We start from the raw sequence: 14,695 nt of genomic DNA on the forward strand, positions 1-14,695 counted from the left end.
CTCCCACCTCTGGGTTTGCTTTACTTTCTTACCATCTGGCACAGTCAGACCGAGTGAGGTAACAGGCACAGCAGAAAGACACTTTCTCTTGAGTTTTTCAAGTGCAATTCTGGGTTGAGAGCTGTGGCCCTTTATAAGACATTACTGGTTAAATCAGCTTCCGTATCATATGGGCTAAGTTGACACTGAAAAGGCTTTTTTAAATGTCTCCCTTAAAAACTGAAGCTGGCCTCTTAGATCCAAGCTGAACTTGTTCCACTCCATAGTCCCCTTAGGAACTTAAGAGACACAATTCTGGCACAATGTGATAATTTCTTCCTTTTCCATTACCCAAGTGGGGGAAGATTTTAAAGAGCATCAGAGACACTCACACCCAGATTCCCACCAAAACCCAACAGCAATCAGCTGCTTGTGAAAAATCTCCACACTCTTCGATTAGACCCATGTGGCTAGCAGGAGGCACAAGCTTATTTATAGCTCTGAAGTCAGACACAACCCTGGCCACCTGAAGAAGCAGAATGAGAGGAGATATTTTAAAATGCCACTTTTCAGAGCTCATCTGTGCTTTAAGTTCAACATTTGATGTACAAGATGTTTGGAAAACTGGGAAGGGCTCCCTGCGCTATCAGGGAAACATCTGCATCTGAGATTAAAGAACAGGTGATTTATTTAAGACAGACTGATGTACCAGGAAGCTAGCCAGAATAAAATTTTTTTTTGAGGAGCTGTTAGTAATAATGTTTCAGACATTCACAAGATAACAGGTATTATATGAGAAATTTCCTAAATACATTAGATACAGCAGAATTTGACTTTAGTCAAAAGTAAGTGAAAACCAGTCCTGTAAGTAGCTCTACCGCTTCCTGCTCACCAGTTTCCTACTTTGCCATCTCTTCCTCAATTTATCTTCCTGCAAACTCTGCTGGCCAGAGGTTGTCTCTATCTTATATAGCATGTGCAGTGAATTAAATTGAAGAATGAAAATTATGGTTCCTGACCAAAAATGTTTAGTTTAAAGCCAAGAAGTGTGACAGAAAGGACAGAACTGATACATAATCAAGAGAAATAAGAGCCCTTTTTACAGGCAAGGACTATACATAGCTTTCTTCATGTATTCCTTGTTTATACATACCCATGATATACTTTATCCATATATTTAGGTTGAGCATGTGCTTTTTCTGAATTAAGTTCTCACTTTTCTTGTGCTTTCTGTCATATCTATTCTAAACTAATTCTTCTTTCCAGGGCTAGCATATGGGGGGGGGGGGAATTGATGGCATGAGACAAAGTGTCCAGAAGACAAAAGCCATCTTAAAAAATGATTCAAGATACAAAATGGTTGGGAATTCCAGCATAAGCAAATCTTTATCTCCAGCTTCGCAAGCTGGGGTGCTGGAAACAACTTCATCTCCTCATTCCTTTTCATGAGGTTATGTACTGTAAAATATGTTGCCTTGGCAATAGGATCATTCCTTTGTGCTGCCATTGTCCAAGGGGAAAAAGACTACTTAGGCACTGAACCCCTATAAAGGCTCAATTCCACCCTGGTTTTAATTAGAACTTTCTTCAAACCGCTGACTGTTTCTACATCAGGTGCTGATTTGGCACTATTGAGGAAACAACCAATAAACTTCACAATCAATCTGCAGTTAGTAGTCAATCTAGCTCCCCTTGCTTGTTGTTTTCTTCCTTTGGACGTTTTCTCATAGAAAGTAGAAATAAATTGAAGACACGTGGTAAACTAGAGTAGCCTTTAACCAGTCACACGTGGTCTCTCTCCAGTCCCCTCACTGAGCAACATTATGGCATCTGTGTCATCTACTTTCACACAGGTAGCCCAAACACCTTAAACAAAATCCAGTGCATAACTTACTCTCTTCACATGATTCAAGAAGGAAGATGCTAGTTTTGGCTGACATAACATTTTCGGTGCCAGTTCTTCCTCAACGAATCTGGGTACTTAAGTCATTCATACAAATTTTTAATCCAGCCTATTCTTTCTGCTCAGGGAGTCAGAATTCCCCAAGGTTCACCACATCTCCCTGTGGGACTCCAGCTTTCCCTCTGTCCTCAACATTCACATCACCTCCCTGCAGTTTGTAACCTGAAGCTTTGGTGTCACCTCCCTTGCATTCCAAGTTCCCTGATGCTGCAACACTCTGCAGTTTGCTGCCATTGTGTGCAGCCTGACCCAAAACATATCTGCCTGTCTTTTTAACCCCTTCCCTTTCCAAAAGATGACCTTAGCAGTGTGTCACATGGGGAATTTCAGCAGTCCTTTCTGGGTAGTGTGTTTTTATGTGGTTCCAACAACGTGCTGTAAGTTTTACAAACAGAGTCAGGTTACTGTTCAATGGTTCCTTCCCCTACACAGAATAACCTCAGTCACATCTGCAGTCCAAGTTCCTGAACTGACAGCCCACTATATCAGGCTATTCAGCAAAGGTCTGTTGCAAGCTCCTTTCGTGAAGGAATCCTCTCCTTCTTCCACTGCTATCACCAGTTTGGGGTGCAGCTTGAGGACTTCAGTGCTGAGGAATCTTTTGAGACATCATATCAACATATATCCACATGATGGACACCAGGACAAAGACACCACTGTATAATTGAAGGGGGAACCTTGCAGAACTCCAGCCAGAGAACTGTTAAATATCAAAAAACGTAAATACCAGGGGAAGGAATATCTGCCCGTCAGAGCTCGCGATTCTACATCCCACAAATTATACCTGTGCTAGCAAGCCCCTGTGCCACACACAGCATCTCTGACCACAGACCACTGTAAACCGCTGAGGAACAGAGATGTGCCTCTATACATTACAAATGCAAATAAGGAGACTAAAAGGAACATTGGAACAGCTTCCTGAGTTGGTCAGTAGACCTCAAATTGTTCTGATTTTCAAATGAAGACCACCATCTTCTGAGTCAACAGCTGCTGAGTTCAACTCAGGAGGTACTGCCTAAAATTCTCTGGCCTGTGCCAGGCATCTGACTAGACATTTCATTTAACTTTTCCATCATCCAAACCCCATCATTCCCAGTGAGCATTTTTTTCTGATAAAATTATAGGCGAGCCAGGTTTAACTTCCTTGGTTACTCTGTGAAGATCTGGTATTTCCTAGCTGTGGAGGTAAAATCTTGATACCAATCTCGTGCCATTTATCCTCTCTGATAATCAGACCAGTCTATTTATCATTTCCATAAAAACATAATTTGAAGTAGAATGCTCTCCTGAATTTTCTTGAGAAAAGTAAAGCAGCAAAATACTCCATTTCAGACACTAAATCCAGCACAGAGTCCCTGGGGTACCGACTACCAGCATGTCAACAAGACCATTTCAAAGCATGGTTTACTATGGAGTTGATATTTATCTGAGCTTTTCAGGCTTGCTTCTTCAACTAACCTCTAAGTAGTTCCAAAGATTGTGGGTTTTTCCCTACTGTAGTCCCATCCTCCTCCTTTTTGTGTTCATTTTCCATGACCAAGGAAGAAGGATATACTGAGCACATAACAAAACGGCCAAGCTCCTTCCAGTAAGTGTATACAGTGGGATAGTTTTACTAACAAACAAGAGATTTCGAAATATTTATCTGCAGGGATGGAATAAAGGATTCAACATGTTTTTCCTGTTAATATTATTTGTAATGCTCAGAGCACTTCAGCATAAGGTCCTGTATGACCAGAGCACTTAGAGGTTCTTGCTGCCAGAAGCTAGTAAACCAAGTAAAACAACAAAACTGGTAAAAATAAAGCCAAGGTTTGATAAAAACCCCAACAAACCAAAGCAAAATGCAGAACAGGAACCTGAAACTAAATTAATCCATTCATATCTTGGTTTAATTTCAAAATAGCTAAGTGTGCCTAAATATACCAAATGAATCATAGAATAGAATATAGAATTACAGAATCATAGAGTTATAGAATCATAGAGTAGTTTGGGTTACAGGTGACCTTTAAGGCCTATGTAGTTCACACTCCCTTAAATGAGCAGGGACATCTTCAACTAGACCAGGTTGATCAGGGCCCATCAAGCCTGGCCTTGAGCACTTCCAGGAATGGGGCAACCACAACTTCTCTGGGCAACCTGTGCCAGGGCCTCACAACCCTCACAATAAAGAACTTCTTCCTTAAATCTACTCTAAATCTTTTAGTTTAAAACCATGATGCTTTGTCCTATTGCAAAGGGCTGAGCTGAATAGTTTGTACCCATTGCTTTTATAAGCCCCCTTTAAGTACTGAGGCCACAATGAGGTCTCCCCAGAGCCTTCTCTTCTCCAGGCTGACCAACCCCAACTCTCTCAAGTCTGTCCTCACTGGAGAGATGCTCCAGCCTTCTGATCAGGCCTCAAGTGTGTTGAGGTCCATTCAACTTGAGAAGTGTGGGAGGAGAGACTGCCAGTGAAGAATAAGGCAAAAAAGGGGCTGAGAACCTCAGCCTTTTCCTTGTCTGCTGTAACCAGTTTGCCAGCCTTGCTTATCAGGGGGGCATATCTACATCACTTTTCATTTGCAAATGGCAACCAGCTTCAGTCAGTCTGTGGGTGTTACACATTGCCCCTTTGCAATTGAGATGTAATGAAGGGACTCCAGCACAAAAGGTGCCTCAATCCAGGGATCCTGTTGTGCTGCTCCGCCTCTGATGCAAACAGAACAAACAGAAGGGCAGTCCCAAGCCACTGCAGAGAGGAAGGACACACACAGCTACTGCAGGAGCATTCAGATAGACAAAGTTTTCAAATGACCTATAATTTCAGCTCGATTAGTAGATTTTCTCCAACTACGCAACTCAGTGCAGTCATTTGTCACTGAGCTCTGGGGAGCCATCCAGAGGGAAACAAGAACCGTTTCCCTGCTGCAGCCTGTCACCTGGGATGTCAGCATCTCTCAGCACTTGTGCTGTTGTATAAATTACATCCCTCCCAGCTTGGTCAAGTATGTCCATCATTCAGCACATATGTAATCTTCACTATTTTATTGTCTCATTGATGGAAGAATTAGCTGCACAGTGGGAAACACATTAAGAAAGGACTACCAATTATTTTGCCCTGTTACTAACTTCTTTAATCCCCTGTAATCTCTTCTAAGGGGGGATTCATATCTACTCAAATCACTTCACAGGAGACATATATAACGTAACAGAAGCCCTACACACCCAGGGAAAACAAAAACCCTGCTACTGATCCTCCAGAGTATCAAATGCACCAGACCATTGCAAAAGACCATAATTTGCAGACACTCTGCAATGGCACTGTCCAAGCTAAACCCAGTTCCTTGACCCATTCAGTTGGGAAGGTCATCACCACCTATTCCATAACCTCTGTTCCTCCAGTAATGAGTCCAACCTAACAGCCTAACAATAGGAATCTGGTTTTGTTCTAAGCACCCTGTGATGTCCCCACTCTGCATAGCAAGATTCTATTTATCCATTTCAGAAGCTGGTATCAAATGTGGTGAGGTTATTCAAAACCTTTTTCTGGTTTGGAGGTATAATGTGTGCATCTTGAAGCTGCAGGAACTATGGCACAGCATTCCCAAATAACATAACATTACCAAGAGATAAACATTTTACATCTGTGGATTGTTTTTTTTTTTTTTTGGGGGGGGGGTAGATTGGGAGGTTGTTGTTGCTGATCACTTTTTTAGTTGAGATGGGAAAAAAAAATAATGTAACATTCAACCCAGAGAAGTTAGAGGTGACGTGACAAGGGAAATACCAAAGCAGTGCCACCTCACTCTTGATAACTGAACTTAGAATGCAGAGCAATTTTTGCATTTGCTTGTTCCCAGTATCCCAACTTTCAGAAAAGATTTACCAGATCTTTCTTTTCAGTCTGAGTTATCTAAACATCTTTGTCTTTTCCATAATATGTGCAATGAACACTGCTGGGAATGGCTTTCAGTTACCACTCACATTTGACTCAGGCACTAATACAGTAGCCCATTAGTGTGGTTGAGCTGCTCAAGTCAGCACTAAGATGTATATTCTTTAAATTACACAGTTTTTATCCACTTCTCAGTGCAATTACAGAAGTTTCTAATATACAGTATCTTAGATGGTAAAATCAGCTGACTTGTAGGACATTTGCTATGTAACAAAAAAAAAAATAAATTAGATCTGTCAAGGCACTTTATTATGCTCATTTTGACCCATATCAGCCAACACATACTGACTTTCCAATTAAAGATGAAGACGTTTTCTGAAGTTGGTGATTAGATAAAGCCTGAGCTATTTTAGAGACACTTGGGAGGAGAGGTGTTCATAAGGAGTTGTCCACTGTGAGTAGTTTAAAGCCAAAGCACATATAATTTATCCACCTGTTGCAAATGGATCCATCAACACGTGTAAGAATAGTTAGCATTTTAAAAAAAATCTATCAAACTTAACCAAAGTAATGAAAGAGTCAAAATACATAGAAAAAATACAGACAAATCCTTCCCTACAAGGAAGGCCTTTTTCTCAGCAGCTAGAATATTTCTGTTTCTCACTACCTGTGTATGCATGACTTCTTGCTCCTCTAATCTTAAGACTTACCATGATGCCCTAAGAAATGCTTTATCAGCTCAGTATCTGTGCAGTTCTACACAATACTGATTACAGTATGCTTTGAAATAAAGATCCAGGGTCTACAGTCTTAATTCTGGCTGTGGAGGAATAATTACAAATTCGACTCCAATGCATCAGCGTGCAGTAACCATGGGGCAGCTAAAGGGGGTAAACCCCTGGGGCTATGAGGTTTTTCACTCTTTGGTGGCTACACTGTTTTCACTGAGAGTGACTGGGGATGGCATTGTTTTCTAGAAATTCATAAAACTGCTACCCCAAAAGTCAGTTTATCCCTCTTAAAATAATAACACATCACCAACTTTACGATGCTTGTGGAATTTTGTGAAATGCTTAACATAATGACTCTGGGCTCGATTTAAGATTTAGAATACTACTATACACCAAGGCAGACAAACACAAGGTGATTTGGGACTCTTCATAAAAATAGCACTATTTATACACCCAGCTGCCTCTGTGGTAAAGCTGCTGACCTCATATGCAAAACCAAACCATTATGACTGTGGCATCAATTCATTAATCAAAGTGTCAGAGCATCTTATGATCAAATGAGAGAGGTTCCTCTACTTTTTATGACAGCAGTGCTTGTGATACAGCTATACTGGATCCATCTGTGATTGAACTGGAAACCAGCTATTTTCTATACTCAATGGAATTCTGATTTATGATGTGCTTGAAATTACTGTGGATTTCTATTAAAGACAAACACTTTGTGGTAAGGTCCCATACTTACCTGTAATTTAGTTATGTAACAGTAGTATCCTCCATAGACCCCACATCCTTTGGGGTTTTATGTTTTTCAGATATGCAACTTTCAGAGCCAACTTGGCATTTTTTTAAGAGCTTGGCCTTTTTCCTGAGGCCCTAAGAAAACCTCAAGCCATGAAGGAGCAGGGAATTTATACAGGTCTGCACAGACTCAATCAGCAGTTTCCTTTCCACTGACATCCACAGGAAGCCAGCACGTATGGAAAGATGGGGGCATGCAGACATCAACAATTACAGATAGGCCACTTTTCCCACATTTGGAAATGTACAGCTCAAGGCTTACTATTTAGTCAGTGTCTTTAGTGCATGAGAAACCTCTGCTAGCTGGCAGATTTCCTCTTTGAGAAGTTTATTCATTTATTCTATTACTCAGCATAGGCAATGGTAAAGTAAAGCTGCAGGACAACAGAAAAGGGCCAAAGAAAATTACATTTTAGGTGAAGCTGTAATGCTCAAAGGCGAGAAGAATGTTTCTAGTTGGTAAGTTACCACATTAAAATATGTTTTGTGCCTCTATTTTAGGTTTACTCACAGAGCCAGCCACTGAAATAAAGCGTGGAAGAATGGCACACAAGCTCATACAGACTCATACATCCACTTGACTTACCTACACATTCTGAAGATGACAGGATCTACTGCAAAAAGAAGAAATTTATGTTCCAAGACTGCAGTCCTCTCATTAATTCATTTCACTTTTGCACTACAAGACTGCTTATAGAGACTTATTTCTGACTCAGTCTTTAGAAACATACCCTCTGGCATCATCTCTTCTGGCTGAGAAACCTTTATAGGACAAAAATTACTGACTCAGGACCTATCCAGGAAAAGAAACTGCAAATTTAGGGAACCAAGGTACAAAAAGGTAACGTACCCTTCCTCAATTGTAACAGAATTCATGATGATGCAGTTTGTTATCTTAACTTTGTCTTTTATGGTACACATGCTGCCGATGATGGAGTGTTTAATGGATGTCTTCTCCCCGATTTGTGTGGATGACCCAATGATGCTGTCTGATCCAACCTAGGGAAGAAAACAACAGAAATTAGCAAATGCATGAGTTCTCCAATATGTGTTCTCCATACACCTCGTCTAAACAGTGTGTCTCAAGCACTCATCAACAAAGTTTACCATGCTCCACCCTGAGGGATCCTTGGCAGAGGAAATACCTAGAAATTTGGGCAGTTGGATGGTATTCTCAAGGTCCATTAGCTTGGTCAAACTCCATTAGCAGGTCTGGCTCTGTAGGTCTCATTCATTAAGGTAAGAACAGTCCTGCAGGTACTCACTGGTTTCACTCAGGTTTGCCCAGTGAGACCTATCAAAGGGAGGCCTGAAGCTGATACTCAACCAAAATGCTTTAGCAAGAAGCAAAGCTAAAATAGTGACCCCTTCTGGGTTTGGTGTCCTTTGGGAGGCAAACTGCTCAACTACCAGGAACTGCCATTAGGGAACAAGATTCTGCAGTGGGGTCTTGGGAGTTGGATAGAATTTATACCGAAAGACAGAGACTGAATGGCAGGAACCCATGGGTGAGTCTACAGGAGATTCTGGGCTGTATCACCTGAACTGCCATTCCATACTTCAGAACTCAGCTTCACTTCCAACGATGGAACTGAATTTTAGCGAGGAGTTTTTGAAGCAAAGTGTGTGCAGACTGTATTGAAAGAGCAGAGGTAGAAAAAGGGAACACTTACCATGCCTCTGTCAGTGATCTGTGCAGACCCATGAACCAGTGGCTCTTCCAGACCCAGGTTAAGCAATAGCTTGGGAACCTGGATGGAAAACCCCACATCACAAGTTAACATGACAGTTCTGTACCCACACGTTACATAAAGCAGCTCAAAGATGGTTTTAGTTTCTATTGCACTACTGCATCTGTCACAAACATTTTAATTTACCGGAAAAAGCGGGTTACTGCATTTTAAATGTCCCCCGGGTAAGTGTGATTTATTATCTTCCACTTTTGTAAAGGAGGCAGGTACGCACTGCCACTGCAGTGCACTGCATGTCTCCTTTCAGCTCGGTTTCCCACCTGGGGAGAAGCAGTGGATCAGCAGCAGCAGCAGCAGGTTGGCTCCAGCTGAACACAGTGACATCCTGTACGTTACTACAATGTCCGGCATCTGCCACCGCAAATGCTGCTCAGTGTGTTTTACGCTGCTCAGTAAAGCAAGGGAGGGAAGCAAGTAATACCCAACATAAATCAGTAAACTGGCTTAAAAAGATGACTGTGATCAGCCCACTCCACAAGGCAGCACACTGAGGAACAGGCAACAAAATCGTATTTCAGATGTTTAAGCAGAAAGAAACTGAAGTTGATCAAGTGGCTATTCCAGATGGTAGAAAGCTGCACAAGAAAAGGCTCTTGACAGGGAGAAGGCAGGTGTTAGATAAGCAGGCAAAGCAGCGATGGTAATAGAGAGAGACACAGTCCGTGAGGTAGCCAAGAACAAATCCACGGAGAGCAATTCTGAACTGGCTCCTGAAAAGAAAGAGGAGCCAGCGTTGCAGGAGGATGGGATATCACTCCATCATTATTCCTCCTTTCGTGGGTGAAAGAGCAGCCTGAGGCGTTCTGCATCTCCTGGCGTCAGGCTGGGGCCAAGGTCACACACCACAGAAGAGGTGATGACAGCCTGGATGGGGATTTCAGGGGAGGTGGGAGCCTTGCAGCGATGCAGACACGGTGCTGCACAGTTACTGGCAGGGGTGATGCAATGCATGATGTGTCTCGGTAGGACAGAGATGGCAAAGAAACCCAGAGGACTCAGAAGGTGGCAAAGCGATGCACGAGGGCTAAGAGGTCTGCGTGCCAAGCAAACTGAACTCCTGAGAGAGAGTCAGCATTTGCTGGGCTGCTGTGGAGCTCCCCACATGCTGTTTGGCCACCAGGATGTGCGCATGGATTGTCCATCTGGGAGGTCAACTGGAGTCTCAGCACAGTGATGGTGCAACTGGGTTTGCCTGAAGGGAGGGAGCAGCACTCATTAAGTCTCTCTTTTCTCTACCCAGGCACCTATTTTTACAAAACTCTTAGAAATGTTTATCTTTGAGATCTTTATTGCTCTGTTGAATTTGGCTGAATGTTGCCAGCAATTTCCAAAGTTGCTATGAAGGAACTGCCATACAGTACAGTTGTGTAAAATGACCTCCTCAGAAAGCTGGGATAACAAGGGCTGATGGCTACGGAGTGAACCTCAGGAAGCAAATCCCACAGATCTGAAGAAGATGGGACCAGATCAGAAAATAGATCTCAAGGTCTCGAATGAGATGATACTTGCAGGAAATTATTTGGATATTCATAATATGACCAGCCTGTTTCCCTTCCAGCATTGAAGGATGGATAAATAGTGTTGGTTTTCACATGGTAAGAATTTTCACAACTGATGCTTCATTCAGGTGAGTGAGGTGAGCTCAGATGAACTCACACATCTGAGCTATCATTTCTATTTGCCCGTTGTCACCAGCAGACGTTTTCACATCTGTAGCTCTTTACATCTTGAAGTTGGTCCTTCCCACTGGATTTGTGTTTTGTTTATTTTTTAAAAAATAAGAGTAGATTAGATCCTTCAGTCCAAGGTGCAGGCACTACAGAAAACCACCAGCTTACCAGAACACCACAGACTAGGACAATCCATCCAGATGATGCTGGCTGGGTGAAGGGACATTGTCCTCACCTGACACAGAGATCCAAGCAAAGAACACACACCAAAGAATACCTACAGCATAGGCTGGAAAGATTCCTGCTATCCACTGCTGATCTGTGGGAGGGGAACGAAATGAAGAAAGGCTCTTGCCCTCCTCAGTGGAAAGGTGGAGTGGTGAAATAAATAAAGGATTTTACTGGCCAGAGCAAAGCCCTTATTAGAATCAGTCAATGGTAGTGCAGCCTGAGGGGTAACCCAAGAAAGCTACCAGCTCAAGCATTTTACTCTGAAAAGGAAGGTTAGACAGGGGGCAGGAGTCAGAGGGAGTGCCTGGGTCAAGGCAAGGTTTAAGATGTGTTTGGATTTAATTCATCTTACAAAGAAACTATTTCCTGCTATTGAAGATAACTCCCTCCTGAACCCACCTGCCCACACACAGGCTGCAGGCATCCAGAAAACCAGCTGGAAGTGAAATGATGTGAGCAAACTGTTTCCTCACCAGAAGGGCAACGGGTTAGGATGCCATTCCTTCCCACAGCTACTGGACTGGACTGCTACTGCTCCATAAGCCTGTCCTTCTGGACCTCAAACTCATAGGTCCTGCCTTTGCAGCAGGGGAATCAGAATCTGGTCCGTGAAGACCAAGACAGGGGCAAACAAGACACCAAAAGTCTTCCTTAATGACCAACAAAACAGGTAAAAAAACCAGTTCAAATTAATTGTGTATCTTTTATGAGGATTAGCAAGACAAACAAAATGTGGTGGCACTGAAAAAAGGAACTCCTTTCTCACAACTCCTCATTAAGGCCCGTTTTACGTTTTACCTCAACATAGTTTCCTTCGAAATTTGACCATCCTGAAAAAGTTAAAAATTCAAACAAAATCCTTTCCAACGTTGAAGGCCCCAAAGTGATTTAAAAACACTAATTCTTTGTACCACCCAGGAGCAAACATATTTCCTGAACTGACCAAAATATAGAATATTTAGGTTACAAAAAAACCCAACCAAAACCCAAAACAAAAAAACCAACAAAACCAAAACCCAACACAAAAACCCACATGGAGTCTGACTGGCTTAAGTCAATAACTTTTTACTGAAGTGGTTGCTGCCAAATGTACACGCACACTTCCCCTAGCAAGCGGTGTTCACCTTTAACCCTTTGGGCACACTTGTTCCTGCTATTCCTGGGGAAAGTTTTCTCTTTCTGACAGCAATGCTGCCTCTCTTCCTCATGCCTCCAGCCACAAAGCAAATAATTTTATTTCTGTGTTCCTTTACAGGCACCTGGGAGAAAGAGCTCCAGTGTGTAAACTCACGCTGCCACGCTGCAATTCTGATGCGCATGAATTAATCCATTCACGTTATTTAAAAGAAATCAGCTCAATCTGAGAGCAAATGCAAAGCAGTAATCACTTCCAGGATGCTCAAAACAACGTTATCGCCCTCCCAGCCCCACTTCCAGAAGTCCTGAGTCTTTCCTTACTGCACTCCTTATAGGTCTTTCAAAACTTAAAGGAACCTGTCCATTCCTGATAGCAGTGAAGTTCATCACTGGCAGAACAAAGTGAGAACTTGTACATTGCATCAGCCAGTGTAGTAAAACCCCCCAAAATGACCCAAATCTCCACCCTACAAACATATTAAGAGCTTTTACTCATCAGCTCATTAGCTAGTACAGGATTTCTCTAATCCTCCCCTGTGATTTTTTTATTTTATGAATTCTTAGTAGTGTGAAAGTGAAAGCTGCAACAGATGCTACACCAGATCTACCTTTCACCTCTGTGTTTACTTGGAGTACGACTGTAGTGAAACCTGTTCATAAAATAATTCTTTCATCATGGAAATCATTAGGCAATTTAAATGTAAGGGTAGTTTAAGTCTTCCTGCAAATTGCTAATAACCTTTGCCATTATCACAGATAAACATCTGCTAGGAAGAGTCCAGTCAGAACTGAGCTTGCCTTTAGGACATGGAGGACACTGATTAGATAAGGTATCAAAGCTACTTCCATTCTTATTTTCCACACTTCTTGGCTCTTTGGCTGCAGGTCTCGTTTCCCAACCCCAACAAAAAAAACCCCACAGGACTGTGTGGGGTGAAGGTTTTCTTAGCTAAATCAAAGCTATGGAGTAAATTAGCGACAGAACTGTTTCCTGGCCTCACATCCCTATCCAGCAAGCAGTAGGGTGATGTGCCTCGATAAGATGGCAGTGGTTCAATTCCCACATACTCCTCAGCTGTATCGCAGGGAGCCACTCCTGGAGGGTAAAAACGTGCCATAAACTACTGCTCTACTCCCAGGAGGCAGTTCTGTGTTTTCCTCACCTGTCTGTTCGCTTCAATATACAGCCCAAGAGTGTTCACTCGGAAGCACAGCCCCTCTTTCATGATGTGGACGTAGCAGCGCACTTTTCCTTCGTGGAGAGTTTCAGTCATATCTCCTCTGTGATCATTCCAACAGGAGTTATCTGGAGCAGGTTTCAGCAAGCTATTATCTTCCTTTATGAAACTATAAATGTCTGGAGAACACACACATGGCATGAAGTTAAGACAGGACTTAATGAAATACTTTCTGAAAGGGAACACCATTATAATAGTGGTGGTGAAGGGAAATCTTTGCCTCACCTCATCTCAATGGCTGGATACTTAGCAATCATTAACAGATTTTATCACATGTAGTGAGTAAGTGCTTATTTTTATTCCGCAGGTGTGAATCAAGGAACCAGGACAGATGCAATGTTTTGCCCAAGGTCACACAAGGAGACAGCGGAAATGTTAAAAATAAGTTCCAAGATCTGAGATCCTGTCCGGTTCTCAGTGTGGGGTGGTTCAGGCTTAGCCTGTTATCCTACGCAATTTTAGGAACTCCCCCCTAAAATTACATTTTCAAAAATGCATTTACATATCCTGTGTTCTGGAAGAAAAAATACGAAGCCCCTAGCTGATTTGCTTAGGATTTACATCAAAATAAGGAAGGACAAAAATATTTATATAATGCATAATACTGTTTGAAAAAGTAATCTGCTAGAAACTTTACTATCATGAGAAAAGACCCCATGATCTTCAAACAAGTGTTTCAGGCTAATTCTGTACTCCACTCAATAACTTAGCTGTAGCATATGAACTTTAAAACTTTCATATACCCACATCTTTGATACTTGTACTGACCTAGAGATGCTTGTTCTTTTTTCTTTTGGTCCTCTTCTTTGTTGTCTAGTCCTTGCTGCAGGGATGTGGGAGAAGAGAACTGTTTCCTAACCAGATGTGGAATCAGTTCACTCCGGAGAGATGTGATTGTCCTGGGGAAGGAGATGCACAGATGAGGTTCATGAAAGCTAAAACTTACATGCCTTCATTTTCTTTGCATAACATTATCAGATATTTTGCACATTTTTCATGAGGATAAATCAAAATGCCAGGTATTGCAAGACACTAAGACAATGTCCACTAGTCATCTGCTTCCTTGGTGCATTAAAACATAAAGAAAGACTGAAAGTAAGGAAAAAACTTCATCTTTAAAACTAATTCCCCTGTATTTTAATATAGCATCACACTGCAATTCATACTTGTGTGCAGGTGGAATGCAGAAAGTACCAATATTATAATGACAACAACAAAATCCTCTTTATGTGGCTTAAAAAATGGCATCAATTGACATACAAAGAGAGAATAAAGAGTGTTTAGAGGAAAAACTAAAGCAGTTCCTTTTCTTTGTGATAA

General features: G+C 42.0%; 1 protein-coding gene across 1 annotated transcript in view; it reads right to left on the bottom strand.

Moving 5' to 3' along the window:
• EIF2B3 (eukaryotic translation initiation factor 2B subunit gamma) overlaps nucleotides 1-14,695 on the bottom strand; it is a 95,971-nt gene that overhangs the window by 16,755 nt on the left and 64,521 nt on the right. Inside the window, exons 6-9 of the mRNA XM_050306911.1 lie at nucleotides 14,144-14,274; nucleotides 13,301-13,494; nucleotides 9,022-9,099; nucleotides 8,199-8,347 (exon numbers count right to left, since the gene is read on the bottom strand). Of these exons, the coding sequence (XP_050162868.1) occupies nucleotides 8,199-8,347; nucleotides 9,022-9,099; nucleotides 13,301-13,494; nucleotides 14,144-14,274 (552 nt within the window). The remainder of the gene's footprint in view (nucleotides 1-8,198; nucleotides 8,348-9,021; nucleotides 9,100-13,300; nucleotides 13,495-14,143; nucleotides 14,275-14,695) is intronic.

The sequence above is a fragment of the Myiozetetes cayanensis genome, unplaced genomic scaffold (assembly GCF_022539395.1).
Source record: "Myiozetetes cayanensis isolate MyiCay16 unplaced genomic scaffold, myiCay2020 scf12, whole genome shotgun sequence".
In the NCBI taxonomy this organism is placed as follows: Eukaryota; Metazoa; Chordata; class Aves; order Passeriformes; family Tyrannidae; genus Myiozetetes; species Myiozetetes cayanensis.